Source organism: Macaca fascicularis, chromosome 5 (assembly GCF_037993035.2).
Source record: "Macaca fascicularis isolate 582-1 chromosome 5, T2T-MFA8v1.1".
Lineage (NCBI taxonomy): Eukaryota > Metazoa > Chordata > Mammalia > Primates > Cercopithecidae > Macaca > Macaca fascicularis.
In genome coordinates, this window is record NC_088379.1 from 173,222,629 (window position 1) to 173,249,668 (window position 27,040).

General features: G+C 38.7%; 1 protein-coding gene across 1 annotated transcript in view; it reads right to left on the reverse strand.

The window, feature by feature from the left end:
- DDX60L (DExD/H-box 60 like) overlaps nucleotides 1–27,040 on the reverse strand; it is a 118,250-nt gene that overhangs the window by 29,137 nt on the left and 62,073 nt on the right. Inside the window, exons 23-29 of the mRNA XM_074040736.1 lie at nucleotides 19,915–20,019; nucleotides 19,275–19,403; nucleotides 17,315–17,439; nucleotides 14,170–14,331; nucleotides 9,331–9,496; nucleotides 7,832–7,988; nucleotides 6,549–6,649 (exon numbers count right to left, since the gene is read on the reverse strand). Coding sequence (XP_073896837.1) covers nucleotides 6,549–6,649; nucleotides 7,832–7,988; nucleotides 9,331–9,496; nucleotides 14,170–14,331; nucleotides 17,315–17,439; nucleotides 19,275–19,403; nucleotides 19,915–20,019 — 945 coding nt within the window. The remainder of the gene's footprint in view (nucleotides 1–6,548; nucleotides 6,650–7,831; nucleotides 7,989–9,330; nucleotides 9,497–14,169; nucleotides 14,332–17,314; nucleotides 17,440–19,274; nucleotides 19,404–19,914; nucleotides 20,020–27,040) is intronic.

Below are 27,040 nucleotides of genomic sequence, written 5' to 3' on the forward strand. Positions count from 1 at the left end.
AGTGTGGCTGGGCCAAAGAGATAATGAGGCATTGTGATATATATTTGGTCTTCGGCCCCAGTTGCTGGCATATGACTCCTAAAATCCTCGGACTCTCTAATATCTTTGTATGTGAATAAGTTGGCTGATGGCTGGCAGTCTCTAGGCAGCTTCAGGATGGCGACTGGTCACCAGAAAGACGAAGGCATGATTAGAGGAATGGGACTTTCAGCCCCTCCTCGCAATTTCCGGGGAAGGGAGAAGGGCTGAAGGTTAAGTTGATCACCAATGGCTAATGGTTTAATTCATCAGGCCTGTATAATGAAGTTTCCATAAAAACCTAAAGGGACTGTCTCAAAGAGCTTCCAGACAGCTGAATAGATGGAGGTTCCGGGAGGGTGGTGTGCCTGAGATGGCATGGGAGTTCCATGCCCCTTGACCCATACCTTGCCCTCACAGCTCTTCTTCTGTTTCCTTTATAACATCCTTCATAATGAACTGATAAACAAAAGTGTTTGAGTTCCATGAGCCACTCCAGCAAGTTAACTGCACCCAAAGAGGGGGTCATGGAAACCCCAACTTGAAGCCAGTTGGTCATAAGTTGCAGAGGACCGGACTTGTGACTGGTGTCTGAAGAGGAGGGAGTCTTGGGGACTGAGCCCTCGATGTGTGGAATCTGATGCTATCTTCAGGTCAGTAATGCGGAATTGAATTGAGCTGCAGAACTGACTGCTCCCTTGGTGGTGAGCACAAACCCCCACACATCTGGTCACAGAAGTCTTCTGTGTTGATTGTAGTGATTATTAGAAAGTGAGATAATAGAAAAAGCAGTTTGCGTTTTTCCTCATATTCAGAGGCAGCGTCGTTAACAGATATTCCCTATCATGCAGACAACTGTATTAGGGATTGTAAGATGATATGTAAAAGAAACTTACAAATGGAACCTGCTCTCAAGGAGCTTAGAGTCCATAAACCCCCAACTCTTTCTCACCACACACAGACAAAGAGAGGGAGAGAGAGAGGGAGAGAGGGAGGGAGAGAGGGAGGGAGGGACGGAGAGGGAGAGGGAGAGGGAGAGAGAGAGAGGAATAGAACTAGAGAGTGGCTTAAATAGGGAAAGTTTTCAGCCTTGTTTTCAATCAGACCCCTTTTTGCAAATGAAGGATTCAAACTTCTTCAGTTCTGCTTGGTTGAAATAGTTGAGTCCTGACTGGGTGGTTTCAAGCTCCAAACCAGAAGAGTCTGCTGGATGTTTCTTTCAAACAGCTGGAAGTGGGGAATTCCAACCACACTTGGCACCACCAACAGCAACTGTTCCCTATTTAAGCCATTTTCTCTAACTCTTTTAACAAATAGAGTTAAAAGTAATGAAATTTTAAAAGTGTGCCTAAGCCTCTTGAGATACAAATCAAGTAAACTTATTGAAAGAGACAACATTTTGAAAGGCTTTGTGGAAGAGGTATGTCAAGGACCAACCAATTGCAGAAGAAATAACAGCCATTTATTCAGTGCTTAATATGTGCTAGGCCCTTTGTATAAATTAGTTTTAGGCAGTCGTCATAATAATCCAGTGAGGTAGAGAGTATTGTCAATCCCATTTAAAGATAAAGAAGGACTTCTAATGTGATTTTGAAAAAAAAAAAAGAAGAAGAAGAACAAAGATGAGAAAACTGAGCACAGAGAACTTAAGTAACTTAGCCACAATCCAACAACTGAGAAGTAGCAGATTCAACTAATCCCTGATTTTTTTTTTAATCAAAGTCATGTCCCCAAGGACCACGTGAGCCTGCCTCTGGGAATCCTAAAAATGAGATTCCTGAAGATTACATGGTAGACAACCCATGCAAAAAAATGACACCAGAGAAGAGAGCAAGAAGACAGAGATTAGAACGATGGTTAGAAACAGTAAGAAGATTAGATTGATCAGGACAAATGTTCATGAGCATAAGAATATACATATTTTAGATAGAGAGCAAAAGGGATTTTGTTGATAAAGGGCTTGAATATTGCCAACATTTCTATATTTGATCCCAGAGTAGAATCAGCCATCAAATGTTCCCTTGCCAGAAAATGACATGGAGAAAAACGATGCTATCTATCATCTGCGGCACAGAATAGAATATGGGCAAATGATAACCCAGAGGACTGTTAAAGTAGGCCCCTGGCCAACAGACAGAATGGATACCTGTGGCTGAGGTGCTCAAAGTCAAAACAGAACTAGGTAGCCACAGCAGGCTGAGGGAGTGGTCATGCACGCTGTGTTCTCAGAAACAGGTAAAGGTGTCAAAGGACCCTTCCTACAATCAAGCCAAACCAGCTGCTATTGGTGGTGCTAAGATAAACTGTGGTTGAAAATCTCCACTCCTAGCTCTTTGAAACATCTGATGGAAACTTCTGGTTCGGAGCTTGGAAACCATTCAGTCAGGGCTCAACTATTCCAACCAATCAGAACGGAAGAAGTTTGAATCCTTCATTTGCAAACAAAGGATGTGACTGAAAATAAGGCTGAGAACTTTCCTTATTTAAGCCAGACCCTCCCTTTGTTCTTTGAAGAGCCCACTTTCACATACAGTAAAGGCTGAGTTTCTCCAATCTCCAGATTGTTTTTTACAGAAAATAAAACTCTGTTTTGCCTCTGCAGATCTCATGTCCTTTTGTTAACACTCTTATAATAGCCCTGGGTAAAGAATGAAGGAAGGAGGATGCTGGCTACAGAAATCGTGAGACAGAAATCTGAGGGCACCACTGCAGAAGTGTAATTGGATGACTTTTGTAATAGATTAAGCATCAAAAGCAAAGGAGAGAGAAAAGCATTAAAGATGATTCCGGAGTGAAAAAGTATGCACAGTAAATGAAGAAGGAAATGTTTATTAAGGACCTTCAATGTGTCTCTTTCCTATTTCACTTAATCCTTACAGAGGCTGTGGGGTAGTGATTATCACAGCCATTCTGGAGATAGTGAAGGAAGATCCAGCAGTTCAGATATCTCACCTGAAATCTAACATCTGTTTGGCAATAATCACCTCATGTCGGCAGATTTTCCATGATCATGGTTTCCATTATACCACCACAACTGAAAATGACAGCCTAGTATAGATGGATGCACATTGTACAGAAGAAATCGTCAGTGCCACAAATACCTTCAGCATCTCTTGTCATTCCTATGCTAATTGTTATTTGAGATACAAATTCCTTAATGGAATTTACAAGAGTACATAACAAGAACAGTGAGAGAACAAGCGCAATCACATTTCCCCAAAGCTGGAGTAATCAAACAAGACTTCAAAGAAAACACATGAGGACAGTTCAATCAGATACTTGTAAAGGGGCTATGATTTCAATCAGGAGAAAGAAGGGAAAGTCTCTAAGAGGAAGAAGGAGAGCAAAGGTCCTGATGAATAAGGCATAGCAGAAATGAGAGGTCAGTTACTAAAACAATTTGTGCCAGAAGGTTCTCACTAGGAAAAAACAAGAAATAAATATATATATTTTTAAAAATCACATGGTGATCAGGATGCAAAGGGCCCTATTAATAACAGCTGGCATTCATCGAGCACTTACTATGTGCCGGGCACAGTTCTGAGTGGTGTACATTTTTCAGGTAGTCCTCATAATAACCTTCTGAAATATAATCATTGTCACCATCGTACAGATTGAGAAACTGACACCTGAGAAATTAACTAACGTGTCCGTGGTTGAACAGCTAGTAAAGAGTAAGGTCAGATTTAAGCCTAGGGAATCTAGGACCAGCTCCCCTATGTTAATCCTTATACACACTCCTTCAGAAGCACTGTGAAGATCTAGCACATAGGTATCTGAGGCAAGACTTGAGCCAGGCCACCAGGAGAGGGGCAGGGCAACAGGCTGGTTTGAATGTAGGCAGAATCAAGGTAACGCTGACATGGTGGTGAAGAGGCCCAGGAAAGGATACCAAGAGACTGTGAAAGCAATAAGGGCATTCTGATGACTAGAGAAATCCCAGGCTTATGCCAATAAGGAGACTTCTGGAGACCCTGGGAGGCAGTGAATGTGTTTTTGCTTATGGGAGAGAAGTGACTCATTAGGACCCAGGCAGCAAACTATAGTAGGCAGCTTTCTCAGTGGCTGCTCCCAGTGATTCTAATAATCACAGCTTCCTGCTGCTCACAGCCTTGTGTAATCTGCTCTCCTTGATTGTTGAAGAAAAGTCAGGAAGGTGAAGCTAACAAGTATTCTCTTTATTTTACAGGCAATAAAGTCCTATGAAGATTGAGTAACATGAGGAAGACACCTAGGAGCAGGTCATGACATGTATTTGACTCATAATAAATGCCATTTGAAGGAATGTATAAATGAGTATACTTTAAACGACAGAAAATGGAAAGACCAAAAGGAGAAAACGGCATGTTAGCAGAAAGTCCACATCATTTTTTTTTCAATTAACACAGTAAAGCATATTATTTGCTTTAAAGACCTAATATAAAATACATAGTTCAGGGGTCTGTATTACCCACTGTGCTAGGAAAAATCACACTCCCATGAGACTAGATTCCTCTATCAAAAAAGAGCTAGAAGGAAGGAAGATGCATAGCTTCATGCCTCCTATTCAAATAGATCTAGAGAAAGAACAAGATTTTGATACAGCTGGACAAAGTCACTGAAGTCAGTTCCTGGGAAACCAGCTTTGGAGACTGAATTTTCTATTTATATTTCTAAATAATAACTTAACTGTTGAGTGAGAAATGTAAATCCACAGGTAGATTTTCTTTTTTAAAACTTTAAAGTTTAAAACATAGTAAATGCTTACTTCTAGTTGGAAGATGTGTCAAAATACTGAGGTGAAGTCAAAAAAATGACAGCTAAACTAAGGCTGTAGCTATAAGATCATGACTAAACTGAAATGTATGAAATACTTTTGGTACAAAAGTGCAAGCAGTAGAACTAACATTTTCTGGTTCTCATCATACGACACATCCTTCTAGACAAATTGTAAATAACATGGAAATGCATTTCTGATTTAAGTGCATTTCTCTAAACAGGGGCAACCTGACATTTGGGATGATTAGGCGGTTGTTGAGGGGTTTAAGTGCAAGGTGTAATTCCCAGAAAGGCCTGCCACCTGACCCTTGAGAAACAAACAAAATCCATTCACAGAGAAAATATATTTTATTCTGTCCTAGGAGATAATGCTAAGTCATTAGGGCAGGATAACAAAGTAGTTCCACTTTCATTATGGTCCATAGTAAATAAATGATGTTGGATTTCTTCCAAACAAGTGATTTTGGCAAGGAAGAGATAAAAGGAGACCATAATTCTGAAGGAAACAAAAGTCCCTTAAGAGAAACTTTGCTCACTACATGAAAAGGAGAAAGACTGAAAAATTCCAGCTCAGTGACTTTCTGTTTTTCCTAACAGCACATGGGAAAAGGTGAAATGGTCCATAGCTATACTTGAGAAAAGGAAAATATGGCTTTTAAGGGTGAAACAGCAACATCCTAAAACGTCATGAAATGGAGATAAACTCCTTTTCTCGGTAAAATCACAATCTTCACATTCCAGTCTAGGAGAGTTCACATGATCTACATTTGAATAAGAAAAGAGGAAAATTTCAAGAATAACCAAAATGAAGAAATTTATATTTTATAATTTATCTTTCATATTTCGAGACTAGGAAAAAACTATTGTCAGGTTTTTTTTTTTTTAGCAGTGTGTAGAGAGGAAGTAATTTTTCTCCCCTTTGACTTGCAATATATACCACATATAGGATGTCACATAAGGAAATGAGAAGATGCTCAGGTATAACATCTTTCTCTTTGTGTCTAAATCTCTGTTATACAGCCCTTCTCTTTTATTTTTATTTTTCTCACTCTCAAACTTGTTTTTCTTTATCTCTCTTTCCTCCCTCGCCTTATAAGACAGATATATTTTTATCCTTGATTTTTAAAAAGTTATCTAGAGACCTCCAAGTAACATTTCTCACTCCAGAAACTCCACTAAAATGATAATGAAAACATTTTTTTTAAAAAAAGCATAGACCCCCAAGAAGGTGAATGGTATTAAAGTTTTGGAATTTGGAAAACAGGCAGTCAATGGCTCCCAAATACTCAATACTTAAACTTGAAGTAAGGAAGTCAAAACCTACCTAATTTAAATGACAGGATTCCCAAAAGACCCAGGAATTGATAATACCAAGTGCCATACACAGAGAAAGGCAAATTAAAGGAAACAGATAATGCAAAGAATTTCAGACCATTTTACATACTCCCAGAAAAATAAAATAAAGGAGCACTATAAAGGATCAAGAATCAGAACAGCTGTATATTTCTCAAGAAATATAAAAACTACACTAAAAACTAAACTACATTAAGATTATTAAGCCAATAAACGCTAACTGTGAGAAAATAGTGAAACAGATAAACCACACAACATGAAGCAACAAGATCTCAGGCCACTCAACTCAAAAATGTTATGCCACATAGGAAGTAAAAGGAAGGACACAAGCTGTAGCCTGTTACCAGATGCGAGTGCCACATGGTTCATTATTTCACACTCAGCCTTCAGCAGTGGGAGTTAAAGAGTCAGAGAGTTACCTGTCTGTAATTTAAAGCATCCAGATAGACTGAGTCTTGAGCAAACACAACAGATTTGCATGGCATGTGAATCCCTGAGGCAAGTGTTCCAGTAGCTGTCACTACCTAGGAAAAAAAAAAAAGAAGAGTTCATACACAATATAGCATCTCTATGAGGAGACAAGGTCTATTTTCCCCTCCAGTCACTGAACAACTCTTAGAGCTTTAATAAACCACATATCATTAAAACTAACATACTAGCCCCACTGTTCTTGCAGCTGCCTGAGTATTCAAAGAACACTGCTACTTCAGCATCCTAACTGTTGCCATTTGCTCGCCCTAAAATCATTTTCTCCAAATCTCCATTTGCAGGCTTTTTCTGATCTCTATATAAATGTACAAAAAGACTTCCTGCACCACCATTTCTAAAATAACCACGTTTACTTGTCCCTCCAAGACCTTAAGTATCATGAGGACATGGGCATTGATCTCTCTCAGCCACTGCTGTACCCTCAACACCTCGAAGAGTATTGGACACACAGCAGATGCACAATAAACATGTGTCCAATAAATGCATGAATGAATGAAGAACTAGCATACAAATTTTCCTTAAAATGGGGTAATAATGTATATTCTGGACAACCACCTTCTCTCATTCTCATGTTTGTTTATAGAGGTTTTATCCAAACAGATAACTGATCTAATTAATTGAAGCATAATAAAGTGACATTTTCTTTATTTACTTTCTTAATATCCGTTATGTGCCCAATCACCTATTTAGTGCTAGGTGCATATAGCTGCTCTCTCTTCCTGTCAAATACATTAATATTAACCTGTGTCATAATTATTTCAATTATTTAATGATGAAGAGTAAGCAAAAAGACTTTCTAATTGATATTTACAAACCCATCCAAATTCAACCCATTATTTGCTCATCTTTAAAAGTTCATCAATAAAAAGGAAAGGCTCAAATCACTAAACTTTAGAATTTAACCATAATGAGTACCATTAAAAAAAAGATGTGTTCTGGCCAGGTGTGGTGGCTTACACCTGTAATCTCAGCACTTTGGGAGGCCAAGGCAGGTGGATCACATGAGGTCATTATAAATATTATTTTTCAGTGTATAAATAATTTTTAAACACCTCTAATAAATGGGATAGATGGAGAAGCAGAACAGTCCAGCGAGTTGTAATAAAAAGACACTGGTTAAATGAGAAAAACAACTGGTATAATTTTTTACCTTTTACTGGTTATCCAGCATCATATATGCACAACTTTATTTTTTTAACGCAAAGAAATGTACCTACCCTAATAAGCCCTTTTACAAAGAGTATCTCAACAAACTCTTTTTCTTTAAAATACATGCCGCTGTGATGATATCCAATCCCCCTTTGTGCTAAAGCCTTCAGTTCTTTGCCGTTTCTTGTTAATCGCACTCGTTTTAATACCCTATCCAAAGTCTAAAACAAGAGACAAGTGTAAAACAATTGATCATGTATTTTATTTAATTTCAAGCTCAATCAGAATCAAAGGACATTTTCATGAACAAATCACTTACATCTTGCACACAGTGAGGCTTCCTTTCGACCCTGAACCTACATGTTTTATGACTACAGAAACAATCTGCCCATTTTTGTGAACAGACTATCTCAGAGAAGAGGCACTTATAAACCAAAAGCGAAGATGCTATTGGGGCAGCAGATCAAATGCCCAGGACAGATGAGTAACCGATCTGCTGCTGCCTCAGAGAGAGACTAGTTCTCTACTGGAACCTTGAGATTTTCGAGCAAAGAGAGAGAGACTTCTCCAAGAAGGCAGAGCAAGATCTCTACTCTAGACGCTCAGAGAATTCTTACTTCTCACTGTGAACCACTCAGAAGTCAAATCCAACCCCTTTAAAATGTCCATACGCTCACAGCCTCACAGCCTCACTTCTAAGAATGTATCCTCAGGAGGAAATCCAGCAGTTGGCAAAGATGTCAAAGGTAAAAACGTATTACAAGAACAAGAAAAAATAATAAAAAATAGCCTATGCAGCCTAGAGTAAGACAACTGGTTACATAAACTATAGTCATCCACATAAATATACACTATGAAGCTATTAAAATAATAACGTAGCTCTATTGTCGGCAAGAAATAAATAGGTAACAGAGGAAAGGAGATTACAGACGAATTTGTATATAACATGGCCTATCTTATTAACAAATAAATACACAGAATGTCTATGTGAGTGTGGACATGCTTGTGACTACAGGCAATAGAAAAAAAATATCTGATAGAACAGTGAGTCTCTCTGAGCTGTGACATTATTTTTATTTTCTATTTTCAAGTACTTCTCCAATGGACATAAATTACTTGCATAATAAAAAATGTTTAAATGCCATACTATCCTTGGATATTTCAGTATCTGTTTAATAAAATGTTTTGAATGTTATATAGAAGGTCTCTGAAATTGAAACTTTCAGTTGATATTATTTAAAATATATTGTGTCATATAAACCCAAACATGACCAGTATTAAAATATATCGAATTGAATTCTAGAATCAGGCTATAAACTAATCCAGGATAATAGAGTGAAATAAAATAAGAGGCTGACATTCACACTGAGCAAGGAAGAGTCACCTATAGAACTTCGGCACATTAAATTGGGATAATCATTGCAAAACAGACAAAATAATACACAGAGATAATCATATTTCAAAGGTATTAAAAAAGTCATTTCAGTGTTCAAAGATATTAAACAATCACTATGATAAAATGTCACAACTGTAAAGTATTATATTAATAATTCTCTGACGTACTGAGCCTTTGTCCCTGGTAATCTCAGTGTGCAGGGCTTTGACATCAGCATACGTGTGGTCCTCAGAGATTTCCAGAATCTTCAGATTCTCCAGGAAATTAATATATTCAGCTCTATACATTAGTTTTCTTTCCAGTTTTTCAGCCCTCTTTGGGTTTTTTTTAATGCTATTATTTAAAAAAAATAAACTTTTAAGTAATGAAAACTCATATTCAGTTACAGCAAGAAGCCTAAGGCCCCACAGATTTCACTTGGTCATCCGACATTGACAGTAGCTCCATCAATCCTGACTTGGTCTCCCCTTCCTCATGTATATTTCCACCATTTCATCTAGCAGTCAGAGCCCATCATCAGCAAAATCCCCTGTATTTTCTTCCTTTTCTCTGCAAAATTTCTCCTCCTTCACGCTGTAACAGATACCCAGTTCTTCTCAGGAAAATTTCTGCTCCTGAATCTCTTGAGCAGTGGCCAGAGCAAAGTGGAAAAGCAAAGGGGGTGGGGTGCGTGGCACAGTCTAGAATGAGTTGGCACATCCTCTGATCCCACAAACTCTGGTCTAATGAAGAGGGTTCCAGACAGAAAAGGGTATTTTAAATATTCATACTGACAACAGAGACCCTTCCTGACTAGGCCTAAGAGAAAAATTGATTATACCATTAAATACTCTCTATTTTCATGGCCAATGTCGTTCACTACACATCCAACTTGAAATGTAGTTTCTAGTCCTGAAAAAAGACTGACTGAAGAGAATCAGTCACCGAGAAGACCTGGAGCTTCAACATCTCTCTCCCAGGTACTTTTCCCTTCTCCTATGTCCAACAAGCAGAAAAAAGATCAAAGCAGTGGTGAAATCAATAGAGAGCTTGCCCTAGTCTTTAGGAAATGTCTGAATGAGAAAGGCAATGAAAGTTGTTTCAATATTGTTACAGACTGAAAGTTTGTGTCCCCCTCAAAAAAAATTCATATGCTGAAATCCTAAACTCCATGTGTGATATCAGAAGGTGGAGTCTTTGGGAGGTGATGAAGTAATGAAGACAAAGTCTTCATCAAAGGGATTGGTGACCTTATAAAATTGCCTCCAGAGAGATCCCTCGCCCCTTCCACCATGTAAGGACACAGAGAACACAGCTCTCTATGAACCAGGAAGCAGCTCTGTCAACACCTTGATCTTGGACTTCCTAACCTCCAGAACTGTGAGAAATAAATTTCTGTTTAGAAGCCACTTAGTCTATGGTAATTTGTTATGGACTAAGACAAATGTTGAGGGAAGGTTTAATTAGTCTTTCAAAAGTGTTTATGAAGCACTATTACTACATGCCAGGCAATATGCTATTATTAGGGGACTCAAAGAAAAATATGCAGTTCTTTTAAGGGAACTCCCAATCTAAAGAAAATAGAGATATGGAAACAACTGCAATGCAGTGTTATAATTGATCCAAATGCTTTAATGATTCAAAGTGGAATGACAACAAAAGACAAAGGGTAATAGATCTATCTGAGGGAATCATTATAAACTTCAGAGAGAAGACAGATTTAAAACAAAAGATGTGGGGAAATGAGCAGATTTATGAGCCAACAGAAAGGAAGGCCCTCCAGGTAGGTGCAGTGTGTAGTACATAGATTCAGATGGTGGAGAGCAATTTGTGTGAGTGCCTACCCTTTAACAACTCTAACAAGTAATTCGGAAGGAAGAACTTTCTATGTAGGACAATCTAACTAAATGTGCACGTTAGAACTGATGGCAGCAGTGGCCAATCTGGGGCGGCCACTGCCATGACACTGGCTTCAGTGTGGGAGGCGAGGCCAGGGCTGTGTCCTCCATGGAGCCAGCAGGAGCTGGGAATAGGTGGAAGTCCTGCCCACTTCCAAGTTGACAGGGTGGGAGACGCATTCCCCAGGCACAGCTGTAGCCACCCAAGCTGCAGCTGCACCTGCAGACCCAGGCATCCCTGTGCTCTTGGGGGCCAGGAACAGGCAGGAGCCCTGCCCTTATGGGCATAGCTGCAGCCACCCAACCTATGGCTGCAGACCTGGGCCTCCCTGTGCACTTGGGTGCCAGGAGTGGGCAGAAGCCCCACCCTCCCTGGTGTAGCTGCAGCCACCCAAGCTGCAACTGTGGACCCAGGCATCTCTGCACTCTCGGGGGCCCAGGAAGGCCCCCTTGGCCCTGCAGGTTTGGAAGCGCCTGCTCCCACTACCTGGCCTCTCTCTGCTCCCGGCCCCTACTGCACAGGCTCAGAAGCGTCTGCTCCTGCTGCCAGGCCTCTCCCTGCTCCTGGCACCCACTCCAATCTCAGAGCAAAGTTGAGGGTGAGCCCAGGTGCTGTCGCAACCTAGCCAGGTATGTGCACGCTCAGGACAGTGCTGACATGCCAGCCCCCTGTTGGCTCGGCCCTTTCCAGACACTGAGTGCCAGTGAGCATGGGAGGGAGGCCAAGGCAGGGGCTAAGAGCAGCTCAGCGCTGGTCTGCAGGCAGCTCTCTGGCACAAACAGCCTGGGTGCCATGAACAGCAGCAGGAGGCAGACAAGCTCTGAGCAGAAAGGAGTGGGTCCCTGGTGAAGTCCCACCTTCAAGCTGGGGAAGGCCTGAAACCTGGGGGCTGGGCTGCCAATCCTGTGGACCGATGTGGGAACTTACGGTGCTTTCTCCAGGCCTGCCCATGGCCACCCATGGACCAATTGGCACACACTTCTTCCCCTCTGAATCCCATATAAACCGCAGACTCAGCCAGACTTGAGGACTCAACAGACAACCAGCTGCAGAGAGGAGCTACTCACGCCAGGGTCTCCTCTCTGCTGAGAGCTGAGCAGACAGCAGAATAACCAGCTGTGGAGGGGAGCTACCCACTCCATGGCCTCCTCTCTGCTGAGAGCTGAAGACTCAACAGGACAACCAGCTGCAAAGAGGAGCGACCCACTCCAGGGTCTCCTCTCCACAGAGAGTTGAGCACTTGACGGGATTACCTGGCTGCTGAGAGGAGCAACCCACTCCAGGGTCTCTTCTCCGCTAAGAGCTCAACACTCATTGGGACATCTCACCTGCAGAGAGAAGCTACCCACTGCAGGTGTCCTCTGAGCTGTCCCATCTCCCAATAAAGCTCTTCTTCACCTTGCTCACCCTCCACTTGTCTGTGTACCTCATTCTTTCTGGATGCAGGACAAGAACTTGGGACCCACTGAATGGCAGGGCTAAAAGAGCTATAACACAAACAGGGCTGAAACACGCCCCTTGCTTGCCATGTTATGGGTGACAAGTAGGAGAGAAGAGCTGTAGCCCTTCAAGGAGCCCAGACCTAGGAGCTCTCCAAGCCAGGGCTGTGATAACTTCTTTGAGGCTCTGCAGTTCCTGGCATCTCTGGGCACCACCATGCTCCTCAGTGCCAGCCGTGGAAGCTGCTTGCAGTATGCCTGGTCCAGCCCCAGCCTCACAGGAAGCTGGTGCCTGTGCCAGTGCCTGGAGCTGCCCACCCCTCTGCAGCTAGCATGCCTGGCTATATGCAGCAAAGGTGCCATTGGCCACAGAGGTTTCTGGCCAGAAAAGCAACACACATTATAGAATCCCAAAACAGAACAATCGGACCAGCACCTGTACGTCAATAACATTGGAAGAGGTGAACCTGGAACAAGAAATTACACATGAGAAAGACTCCAAAGAATCCCAAATAACAAACAGCAAGGACCTGAACCAAGGCAGAGCCAGTAAGTGAGGATGGAGAGAATGGCAAGGAGAGAAGAAATATTTTGACCATAGAACTGTCAGAATTAATCAGACCTTGGGGAGAAAGGAAAAAAAAAAATCACAGCAGTGAAGCTCTACCCCACGCATACAACTGGTATGGCAATTCATTCTATAGGCCATTCTTTTATTTTTAAGTTTTATTTTAAGTTCAATGGTACATGTGCAGATTTGTTATACAGGTAAACTTAGGTCATGAGAGTTTGTTGTACAGATTATTTCATAACCCAGGTATTAAGCCTAGTGCCTATTAGGTATTTCTCCTGATCCTCTCTCTCCCTCTTCCTCCGACCCTCCACCCTCTGATAGGCCCTAGTGTGTGTTGTTCCCCTCTGTGTCCATGTGTTCTCATCATTTACTTCCTACTCATAAGTGAGAACATGCAGTATTTGGTTTTCTGTTCCTGCATTAGTTTGCTAAGAATAATGGCCTCCAGCTCTATCGATGTCCCTGTAAAGGACATAATCTCACTCTTTTTATGGCTGCATAGTATTCCGTGGTGTATGTGTACCACATTTTCCTTATCCAGTCTATCACTGATGGGCATCTAGGTTGATTCCATGTCTTTGCTATTGTGAATGGTGCTGCAATGAACATATGCATGCATGCATCTTTACAACAGAATGATTTATATTCCTTTGGGTAGACACCCAGCAATGGGATTGCTGAGTTGAATAGTATTTATGTCTTTTGGTCTTTGAGGAACCACCACACTATCTTCCACAATGGCTGAACTAATTTACACTCCCACCAATAGTGAATAAGTGTTCTACAGACCAGGAAACCTCCAGGTTGTACCCTGGGGCATGAATACAGGTTATGGTTAAGTAGGCTGAGGGCCTCCTAGGAGGCCCAGTTGATTCTTAGGCTTACAGGCCGTAGTCCCACCTCTCCTGATTCCTAAATGAAATCTATCTACACGTATAAGAGGGATTCCCTTCCTCCCATCCTCCCACCCAAATTTACTCTATTTGCAAAAACAAGAACCAATAACAATAACAAGAACCCCTTTGTGGCTCAGGTCTCTAAACATTTCTGACAGTGTCTTGTAAATATTTTAAGTCCTCAGGGGCCAATTTGTTCAAGTAAACATTAATACTTACCACCTTTTTTGTGTCTTCTCCATTTTTATAACTTTTTTAAGTACTTCATCTATTCCAAAGATATAACTATGACATTCAGTGTGGGGATGGCTTTTTGTCTCTATCTTCTCCAGAAAACTGCACACACTTCCAGCTCTTTTTTCCACATCACCATTATTAAACCTTAAAACAAATGGAAATAGTGCTTTGAAAAGACTATGTTTCCATCCATATTGGTAAACCAAAAATAAAATTATAAGCCCCCCCAATCATCTGAATAGACTTCATCCTAGGCCAGGGTACTCTGAAATTTCAACTGAAAGACTGGTTTAAGCCACAATGGGAAGTGGGGGTTCGACATACCTCCCTATGCCCTCCAGCATTAACACCAACACAAACCTTAAGTCTGATAAGAAACATTTACAATCTATTCTCTCTGAAGCCTGCTACCTGGAGGCTTTGTGTGCATGGTAAAACTTTTGTCTCCACAACCTTTTATTATAATCCAGACATCCCTTTCTGTTGATAACTATTTCGACCAATTCCCAATCAGAAAATTTTTAAATCTACCTATAACCTGGAAGCCTCCCTCCCCAACTTTGAGTTGTCCTGCCTTTCTGGACCAAACAAATGTATATGTTAAATGTATTTGATTGATGTCTCACATCTCCCTAAAACGTATAAAACCAAGCTGCAGCCCTTCGGCACATGTTCTCAGGATCTCCTGAGGGATGTGTCACAGGCCATGGTCACTCATATTTGGCTCAGAATAAATATATTCAAATATTTTGGGGAGTTTGACAATATCACATGTCCATCTACCACTATCATCTTGACATATAGTTTGCTAGAAAAAAATGTTTTGGCTCAATATATGTAATGTCCAGTAATATTACACTCATTATAGGCTGAGTTCACCATAGAATTTTTTCAAATATTACTTGTGAGGCCATGGGTTTACTAGCATGTTTAGAAAACAGACTTCGAAAAGAAATCTTATTTAGCTGATCAGCATTCAATGAGTACACTGAAGAAACAAAGGCTAGGAAAGTCACAGTCTACTACGCATGGTAAGAAGATTTGGTATGTAAAAAAGCAAAAGTAATAACAGCAAACAATGACCAAGTTCCAAGCACTATTCTATGTGGCTTAAATATATTAACTAATTTAATCTCTACCACCACGTTATGAGGAAGGTAATATTATCTCTGTTTTGCAGATGAAGAAGTAAATGCCAAAGGAAATTTAAAAACGTCTTCAAGGTCACATAGCCTAGTAACTGGTCAGTGTGATTAGAACCCGGGCAATTCAGCTTCAACTTCAGAGGCTTTTTTTTTTTTTGAGACAGGCTCTTTCTCTGTCACCCAGACTGGAGGGCAGTGGCGCAATTGCAGCTCACTGAAGCAGAGGCTATATGTCTAACTGCACTTCTAAATCTGCCTCCCTGTTCACAGTAATACAAGTTAATATGCAACACCCATATATTACCGGTTGCAAACAGTACCCTAAATGACAGCATTAAATGATTCTTCTTACTGCTTTAACACAAACAAACCTAGGACATCTAGAATTTTCTTTTTTTAATCCCTCTGTTAATCTATGACAAGAGTCCAGTGTAAAAAAAAATAAATAAGTAAAAAAAAGGCTAGTGAATGGGCCTCAATCAGTCATGTTTTCTACTGATAAGTGTTTTATATAAATTACCTTATTTAATCCACATCACGACCCAATGAATTAGTTATTATCTCTATTTTTCAAATGAGGCTGCAAGAGGCTAAATAGATTTTCAGAAGTCACATAGCCAAAGGAGGGCAGAGCTGGAATTTAAGCTAAGATTTGACCCAAAGTGTGGGCTCTTAACTGCGCCTCTACATGGGCACCAGTCACTAATCGTGCATTTTGTCAGCACCATGCGTTTTTCTAGAGTCCAGATTAAGGAAGGGAAGTTAACCCAGCTTGAGTCTAAACCAACTGTCATAGAGTTCTCAATGTTCCAGAGCTACAAACCAGTGGACTCAACCTAGGATTTCTGTAGCATACTTTCAAGACAACTGGAAACTCCATTAAAGATCTCATTCCCAAACATTTAAAATAACTTTTTAAAAATAATTTATTTAAAAAAGTTAAATGCATATAAGTGCATAAATAATGAATCCTGTTTCTATTCAGATTCCTATCCCAAAGTCATACTTTCAGCCATTCCTCAGTGACATATAGGGGTACATTTGTTTCTAACTAAAATTCAGAGCCACACTGGAAAGTAATCTAGATAGACGTTATAACATGTTGGCAGAATACCTCATTTGTTTACTCTGGTCCAAGCACAAAAGAAGAAGAAATTTTCTTGTAATTCCCCACGTTTGTGACTTCAGTCATACTACTCTTTAACTTCTCTCATCATCATCTTTTAGTTACTGACCACCAGCATGGACTTCGGATGCGTAACAATACACATGTGGCTTAGTGCTACCATTTAACATATCTACAACACCTATGTGTTTGTGTATTTGTCTTTGTAAACAATTTCACATAACCATTGGATCAAGGTGCTGGGAATTTATTTTATACAAAACTTTCATAGTCAAAATAATTTAAAATTCTCTGGGCTAAATAAGTTTTTGGTTCTGATTATTAGAGTGGGTCCAGGGTACACAGTGTTACCCATTTAATGTGTCCCACTTCAGTTCTCTTAATCAATGAGAGATGCTAAATACCACTCAAGGTCTTTTTATTATACCACACAATATCAAGGAAAGCCTCTGGGCTTAGTTTTCTTAGCTATAAATTAAAAACCAACCATTCAATAAATTATGAATGCTTTATGTGTTTTACGTCTGTACATAAAAAATGCAATTTAGTTCCTATAGGAGCATTTCTAAAGTTAGTGATAGCTACTTACAAAAAACATTTAGGAAAACCAAAAACATTTTTAAAAATCAAGAGTCAAGGAATTAAGAGGGCAAGACGATGAAAAATTTTATAAGGATTGACCTAGAAGACTGACTCATTTCTTTAAAAATAAAATCTATATTATTTTTCTTAAATGCAACAAAATAGTAAAAGTAGGGTTACTTCTAACCACTATATATAAATGAGACTAATTGAAAACAAAACCAAACAAAAAATTCTAACATATAAACAAAGAAATTAAGTTTCAGTTACTTACAAAAAAAATATTGCAGGCAACTTATCCATTTGTCTTAACTTTTCAACGAGAAGAGGAAACATTTTTACCATATCTTCTGAACTAGACAATGAATCCGGACTAAGGTTCTTCAGTACTCTTTTGACCTAGAGCAGTAAGTTAAAATTATTTAAAAAAAAAAAAAGAATTTGCAGAAACAGAAGAAAGAAAGGAATTATTTTGTTGTCTAAAATTAGAAGAATTTTTCATATATAGTTTTGGGTGGGTTTTTAAAATGGTCCTTTTAGAATATATTATCAAGTAGTGGTAAAAGTCAGCAGAGTCACAAACATCTCTATATTAAAGAATAGACAATAAAAGATATAAAGTATATGATTTTTTGTCGGCACTAGAAATAAGTCAGTAGGATAAGGATGTTCCTAAAATGTTGCTGTTTCAACTGTTGCAGGTAGAGTGACAAAGGTTTCTCCAATTATTAGATAACGAAATATGTTAAGAAGTATATATAAAATCAATAATGGAAAAGAACCTCTTAAAATTAAAAAGAAAAAGTTTTAACTATGTCTACCAATAATTTGTAATAGTATAGAGACATGTTTATAATGCGTAACTGAAAATTCAAGAGATGAATGAGTCACAAAATACAATGATCAATAGAAGTGTAACAAGTTGTTCACCTCAGATATTGTTGAAATTGTGGGTGGTAACTTTTATCCTACTATTCCATGTCTTATAATTTTTTATAAACAGCATCTACTTCTTTTTTAATCAGAAAAAAAATAAATCTTATTTTATATCAGGAAAATTAACATTAAATTCCTTTACATAACATACAATGGAAAATATGATGAAATAGTTATGTGCTATCATGAATACATTTTCTTGACGAAGTTATTTTTCATTTTAATTATCATTTGAGGGGTGGCAAATAGGGACATCGTTGGTATTCAGTTTTCCCCAATTAACATTTAATGGAACACAGCATTCTGTGCCAAATAGGCTAAATTATTTGTAATACTTCCTAACATCAATATCTCTTTTTTTTTTTTTCTTCGAGTATGAGCCTCCCTCTGTTGCACAGACTAGAGTACAGTGGCATGATCTTTGCTCACGGCAGCCTCTGCCTCCCAGACTCAAGTGATTCTCCGACTTCAATCTCCAGAGTAGCTGGGATTACAGGCGTGCGCCACCACACCTGGCTAATTTTTGTATTTTTTTAGAGACAGGATTTCACCACGTTGGCCAGGCTGGTCTCAAGCTCCTGGCCTCAAGTGATCCACTCGCCTCAGCTTCCCCAAGTGCTGGGATTATAGGTGTGAGTCACCACACCTGGCCAACCAATACCATTTTTATCTTTATTTCTTTCACCACCAGAGTGAAAAAGGCAAATTAACATGACAATCAGTCAGCAAACTAGAACCAAAGATCCATCAATGTTAGGCTCAAGGATATCTTTGTTTCTCAGTATAGTCACCTATGAGTCTGTCATCTATAAATTTGCCAGAGCCTCTTGCAAGTATATTTATATTCTCTCATTTATCATCACGTACATGAGTTTCAAAGATTGGTTATTTTTAAATAATTTATTTTTATTTGCACAAGACTTACTCAGATTAGCCCCTCTACTAATTCCTGATTTTAACTATCATTCCTCTGGAGCCAGTTGCTCTTCTGTGAAAGCCTTGGCAACATTGGTTCTCCTGTTAGAGTTAAAGGTTCTTTGTTTTTAGCTGTTTGTAGCTGTTACCTGAAGAAATCAAAAGCCTATGGCACATGTTTTAAAGGTCACTGAGCTAAGAAATGAAATCAGTTCCCTCCTCCTTTTTTCTATCTCATAGTCACGGTATAACATGTTTAAATGGAATTACTAAAACAAAAATTGGAATGAAAAGATTACAAAACAGTTATTAGCTAAATTATTATACAACTCCAAACAATTAACAATTAAGCAAAACTTTGTCCAAGAAAGTGTGAAAATTACCTTCTTCACTTTGCCATTTTTAATCCAATTTGTCAATTCTGCCTTTAAGTTTTCTTCATATTTTCTAGCATCCAACTTCTTAATGACTATTTTATTCTTAAAAAGAATGAATTCCTCTGGACACAATTCCTTGGGGGGAAAATTATTACAAAATTAAGCTAAGCTATGCAATCTACAGTAAGAAAGATACAATGATGTATTTAAGTTTACTTGTCTCCTTAACCAAATTGCAAACTCCTTGAGGACAGAGGCTGTTGAAAATCTTTTTACCTCCCAATAATTTCTAACACATAAATCTATGACGATGGGTGAACTCTTATACAGGGCACAGCTGATGAAAAGATGAAAACCAACAGAGAAGAGAATGAAGGAATATAAGTCCAAAAACACAGTTAAAGTTGTATGGTATTCCAAAAGTTAAAAGAAGAAATATTTTCAAGAATTATGGAACATTCCATGTTACGTACAATAATAAAGTCATAAAGAATGTCTGAAAAAAAGAAAAAATTATTGATTATTTCAAAATAGCAGCATCAGCAAATAGAGAGAATACGTGTGCTTACCTCAAGAGTAATTTTGCTATATTCTGGAATAGCATTAACTAAAGTTCATTTTGATGAATATACATTTCTATATTTACCTGAGCCCTGGGCCAAGCTTCCCAGACGTGAACCATCGTGTCATAAAGCTGGATGCTTTCTTGAGGGGTGAGGATAAGATCAGGTGGGAATCCATACTTTTCAATCTGTGAATAAACAAATTAATGGATGGATGAACAAATAAAATTACAATATTTATATTTCCTTTATTTTATCTTTCATGGCTAAACCCTCAAGTTTTTATCTATGAATCCAGGGACATTAAAAGGCAATAAACTATAATATTTCACCTCTGCAAGGATCTGTTAATAAAGTCTTAACAAAGTAGCATCCCTAACCTGCTGAAATGGAAAACTCCAAAGTCCACTAATGAGTTTCAGTACTATTTCCTGAGACTATTTGCACTAGATAACAAACTAACACTGCTCTATGAAACACCCCTAGAATGCCAGTGAGGGTACTAGGTGGCTGGAAAATATGAGCTCTTACAGAATAGCCTCAGTTTAGACAAAAAAAAATACGTTTCTTTTTGAAATATCCCTTTGAAACAGACATTAAAATGCATTCAGTGATGAAGATGATTTTATGGCTACCAAGCCATGTAAAAAGAGACAAAGCTTTGCCCCTAGAAATCCAATATAAGAACTGGATCAACTTTATAAGGACAAAGACCCTCAGACAACCTTCAGAAACTCAAAGAAATTTCTACCTGATGGCTGCTCTGGTTACTGATCAGCTTTTGTCTTAAGCGTTTAGAACTCATGCACTACTCTTCCTCTCACAAATACTGTTGATGTTACACACAAAGCACTGTGTAGGGTACAAGAACAAATTCTGTCCTCATAACCTTTGTGTTCTATATTCCTCTGGCTTCAATCACCACTTCCTCTAATCTATTATGTACAAAAGGGATAAAGTAACATCTAAACCATAACACCAAGAAAGAAAATTAAACATGAGAAATCTATGGGAAAGACCCTATTAAACAAGTTAACCAAATATCTTCATGTCAAGGTTTCTGTTATGTTCATGTGCACTGTGAATCTCCAAGAAAAGGATAGGACATCACACTTCTCCCAAACTTATTTGAGGAAGGAATCCTTCCTTTAAAAAATACCTATGACTGGTTCCTAGAAGATTGGAAATACTGGACTAAAGAAGCCACTCCAAACATAGAGTTCAGAAAGCAAAGAAGGGCTGTTGGTGGCCTGTGCCGCACATCTGGGTTCTAATCACAGCTCCAATCACTACTCCCTGGGTTCTGACTTTCTTGTCTACAGTATGAGAATGACAATGTCTTCATTGCTTGCCTTCAAGATTGTGGTGAGATTCCAAAGGTTAATAGAGCAAGATTTTCTTTTTATTCTATGTTATGCAACATAAATATAAAGAATCATCATTTAGCAATTCTCAGATTGAATTTATGAAGTTAGCTAGTTGGCAGGGACTTCATTTGAACACACTAGTAACTGTATTATCTCAGAAGGTGAGGATTTCAGCATCTCATAAACTGCATCTTGTAGGTGACCACATATTCTGTCTACAAATGAAGCCATTGCTGACTTAAGTAATTATAGAGTTTTCTAAGAATTACCAAGTACATACTAATGCTATGCTTCTATGTTGGTCTCTAGAATAACAGTGATTCATTTTCAAAGCATCTCCCTTCCTTTACGGATGCCTTGGTTTCCTGTCTTTAAAATGGGAATAATTATCCTTACACCACAGATTTGTTGTGAGGATTAAATGATATAATCAATATAATATGCTGGTAAAATGCCTTGCTCTTTTTTAGTATTCCATCCATCATAGTGACTGATTATTAACTTTCAAGTATTCTTTTTCATCAGTTTGTCAACTGTATCACTAAAAGGATATATCCAACTCAACTGTTCTCCTCTGCACAACATGTAATTAACTGGCATCTCTTAAGTTGGCCTAGATAACATATAAAATTATACAGAAAGACAATATACAAAAGATCAATATATAGTTATATTGGTTTGTACTTCTTCATTCATAAACAAAAGCATATCATACCACAATGCTCCTTCTGAAAAACAAAATTAAATAAAATGAATAAAAAATAAGTTAAAAAGTTACACGGTAAGAATTTATCAGAACTACACAGAGACAGATAGTAGTTCTTTCGAGGACTGCCTGGTGTCAACAGCCTCTTAGGGCACTGAGCAGCTGTTCTTTTATGGCAGCATAATTCGTAGGAAGGCTGTGCAGCTCTTCTTTTAGCCCAGGAACAAGCCATATATGGATTGCAGTGATCCCTCATCACAGCTGGATTAAAGCCAGCTCACTCATCCTGTTCCCATGCCTTCCTTTCCAAAGCTATTTCCATGAGCGTTACAGAGAATAAATCCAAGGTTAGAAGGTTCCTTTTTACATTCTTCTCTTGTTGCTTCAATGTATTCTGCTTCCCCTCATGTTTGAACAATTTCAATGTAATCTCATGAATACTATACTCATTTGGATAGACCATCTTGCTATTGTTATTGCTATCTTAGGAGCACAAAGAAAGGTCTTATATAAATGCACACCTCACAGATGTAACCAGTTGTCTAAGCGTTTTAAAAAGCATGTCTCTCTAGTTGTCCCCAGGCATACGAAAGTAAAGTATCACAGAGTAAAGAGCTGAGAAGATTCATACAACAGCACAGCTCTAGAGAAGTCATACAGGGTCAGAACACACTGTAATGGTTCTGTTGCTTTCCAATTACTCCATTAATAGCTACTGAGAATAGAGGAAGGCACATGGCCAAAATGATGATCTTACCAAGAACTCCAGGCCACTATACTCACAAATGCTTAAAGGTAACTTACCTTAAATCACTTTAAGCAGAGTAAATCATTAAAACATTATAAAATACTACACAACTAAAAACTTGCTGAGAATTCAATGCTAAAGATATCAAAATATAATTGGAAGGCTTAAAGAGTGATGTATGCTTATCATATATCTATTCCCTAAGCACAGAGTCAGGGGAATAGGGAGGGATAGGGACAGGAATGCCATTTGGAATGAGTCAGTGCAAAGTCAAGAAAAAACTACATAATAAAATTATGTTTGAAAATTTCTGGGAGACGGAATCACTTTAAGTGAGTTTTATATGCCCTTAATCACCATAGTTCAGAGTCTATGAAGTAATTTCCATTTAATTCCTTACTCATGCATTCAATCCATAAATTATTTAGTATAACACTATGATTAAGAACATTAGGCTTTGGGGTCAGAACTTTTGAGTTTGTACCATAGTCTGACAATTACTAACTGAGTCCTTGGACTAGTTAAACAACCTCCCTACTCTTTTTCCTCATCTATAAGTTGGGAACAATTATAGTACATTTATTATAAAGATGTTGTGAAGGTTAAAAGAGAAATACGAATAAATATTAACAAGTGCCTGCCACGTAAATTCTCAACACATGTTGACAATCATCATTCCACAAATATTTACTGAGCAACTTTTGTGTATATGACACTATGAGCTAGCTATAAGGTAATCCAGGGGTGAAAAAGTGCAAAATTTTTCATTAACAGTTTTGTAATTTAATAAGAAAAAGAAGACATGAAAGCAAAAAAAAAAATTATAACAGCAGGCTAAACATAATTAGTGTCATTTTAAAAGTACAAATAATAAGTTACCTATTATCAGAAAAGAAGATGAATTCCATGTGGAGAGATCATAGAAAGACTTCTGGAAAAAAATCCCACATAAGCAAAGACATGGAAGATGAATAGAATCTGGAAACTTAGAGTTTGGCATCTGGAATGAAGCATTCCAGGTATAGCACACAGCACGAAAGCTTTAGGTAAGCTAGGGTTTGAGTGAAAAGCTGAGGAAAGTCTAAGTTATAGAAGACTTGAATGCCAAGCTACAAAGTCTGTAATTTATTTCCAATGGAGAAACATTGAAGAATTTTGAGTAGAATAAGGAGAGGATCAGAATTATGTTTTAGGAAGATAAATGGAACAGCACAATTTTGGACATAATATAATAAAAAAAGGACCAACTATTGGCTAATGTCTATATCTTCACAAGGCAACTTGAACCTATAGAATTTAATAACAGAGATAAGCTGGAAAAAGAGGAGAGAATAGCAAGAGAAATTAATGTCTTCCCACACTCATAATCCAGGGCCTTAAGTGAGATCTCCAAAAACTTCATGTTATCAGTCCACCATGAAAAAAGTCACGTTCTGATTTTTATGTTAGTAGGAAATGCCTCTTCCCTGTTCAGACCATTTGGTAATGGGCGATTCTGACATGAACAAGGAGTGCCAATACAGTTGTGGTGGCACTGTTAGTCTCACAGAAGTAGAAGACAGAAATAGATATAAAGAAAAGGAATAAACTAACCAAAGAACCCAAATCAGAACTCTCCATTACTTCCTTTCCAGTTATTAAACTCTGGGTGTCCCAAACGACTTTGAGGATCTAAGGAAAGCTAGAAGAATGTATACATACACAATTTGTAAAGGTTTTTCACTTTTCTATGAAGTCCATCCTTAATGTCCGTATACCTAAGGTTAAGATTATCAGTAAAGATGGCCTAACAGAAGCCTCTTGTGAGCATCAGCCCCTGCAGGAACTCCAAATTGAACAACTATGCACACAAAAAGCACTTTTCTAAGAACCAAAAATCAGGTGAGTGATCACAGTATCTGGTTTTGACTCTTTATCACTGAAGAGGCACTGAAGAGGGCAGGAAAGACAGTGTCGACCTGCCAGTGCCACCCATCCCACATCCTCCAGCAGTGGCCGCATGACATGTAGAGAGAATCTAAGATGGCCTAATAGAAGCATGCTGGCTTCAGATATGACCCAGCACCTTCCTAGCTGTGGTGGCTATGGGGAGAGACTACTTCTGCTTGAAGAAAGGAGAGGGAAGAGTAAATGGGACTTTGTCTTGCAGCTCAGATGCCAGCTCAGGCACAGTGGAGTAGAGAACTGAGCGGGCTCTTGGGGTCCCCAAATGCAGGCCCTGGCTCTTGGATGGCATTTCTGAACCTACCCTGGGCCGGAGAAAAGCCTGTTGGCCTGAAGGGAGAGACCCAGGTCTCGCAGCAGTCACCACAAGCTGAATGAAGAGGCCTTGGGCCTTGAGTGAAGATTAGCAGTAGCCAGGAAAAACTCACCATGGGCCAGGGCTGCTTGTGGTCAGAGAGAGAGACTCCTCTACTTGTGGAAAAAGAAGAGAAGAGTCGGTAGAATTTGACTCCAAGCCCTGGGTCCCAAACAACATCTCTGGACCCACCTGAGGTCAGGGGAACCCGCCACCTTGACGAAAAGGACACAAGCCTGGCTGGCTTCACCACCTACTGACTGTGGATCACTCAGGCCTTGAATGAAAATTGGCAGTAGCCAATGATTATTGCAAGCCTAGGGCAACACCTAATGCTGTGCTTGAATCAGTTTTAACCCAGTGCAGTCTCTGCGGTGGACACCATAGGGATGCTATGTTGTTCTCTCTTTCCAGCTCCAGGCAGCTCAACACAGAGAAAAAGATTCCATTTGTTTGGGAGACAGTAAGGGAAGAAAACAAAAGTCTCTGATAATCCAGAGAAATATTCAGGATCTTATCCAAACCACCAAGATGGTTTCTCTATGAGTCTATAAGGGCCACAGCCTCACTGAGCTTGGGGTGCCCCCACCCCCAATGCAGAAAATGGCTGCCGTAACCAAAATCTTAGATCACAACATCCAAGTCCCTCCAAATACCTAGGAAGCCTTCTCAAGCGCAAGTACAAATAAGCCCAGACTGTGAAGACTACAATAAATGCCTAACTACTTAATGTCTAAGCATCAATGAATAGCCACAAGCATCAAGACCATCCAGGAAAATATGACCTCACCAAATGAACTAAATAAGTTACCAGGAACCAATTATGGAAAGACAAAGATATGTGACTTTTCAGGCTGATAATTCAAAATAGCTGTTTTGAGGAAACTCAAAAAACCAGCATTATCGTGATATCAAAACAAGGCAAAGACACATTAAAAAAAGAAAACTACAGGCCAATATCCCTGATGAATATTAATGCAAAAATCCTCAACAAAATACTAGCAAACTGAGTTAAGCAACACATTTAAAAGATACTTCATTATGACCATGTGGGGTTTATCACAGCAATGTAGGGATGGTTCTGCATACACAAATCAATGTGGTATATAATATCAACAGAATAATAGCAGGATCCTATTAGATAAATTTAACAAAGAGATTGAAATAATTAAAAAGAATCAAGCAAAAGCTATGGAACTGAAAAATGCAATCAACATGCTGAAGAATGCATCAGAGTCTCTTGATAGCAGAATTAATCAAGCAGAAGTGAGCTGAAGGAAGGCTATTTGAAAATATATAGACAGAAGAGAAAAAAGAAAAGAGAATTAAAAATGATAAAACATTCCTATAAGATATAGAAAATAGCCTCAAAAGGGCAAATCTAAGATTTATTGGCCTTAAAGGGGCTTAAAACCCCTAGGGTGAGGAGAAAGTTTATTCAAAGGGATAATAACAGAAACTTCCCAAACCTAGAGAAAGATACCAATACTCATGTACAAGAAGGATATAGAACACCAAAGAGATTTAACCCAAAGAAGACTATCTCAAGATATTTAATAATCACACTCCCAAAGGTCACAAATAAAGAAAGGATCCTAAAAGCAGCAAGAGAAAAGACACAAATAACACAGCGGTGCTCCTATATGTCTGGCAGCAAACTTCTCAGTGGAAACCTCACAGATCTGAAGAGAGTGGCATGACATAAAGGGCTGAAGGAAAAAATCTTTTATCATGGGATAGTATATCCAGTGAAAATATCCTTCAGACATGAAGGAGAAATAAAGACTTCCTCAGACAAAAGCTAAGGGATTTCAGCAACACCTGTCCTACAAGAGGTGCCAAAGGGAGTTCTTCAGTGTGAAAGAAAATGATGTTAATGAGCATTTAGAAATCATCTGAAGGTAAAAAACTTACTAGTAAGTACACAGAAAAACACAGAATATTATAACACTGTAATTCTGGTATGAGTATATCTTCAGTAGAAAGACAAAACAATGAACCTATCACAAATTACAACCACAGCAACTTTTCAAGACAGACAATATAATAAGATATAAATAGAAACAACATAAAGTTTAAAAGCATCTGG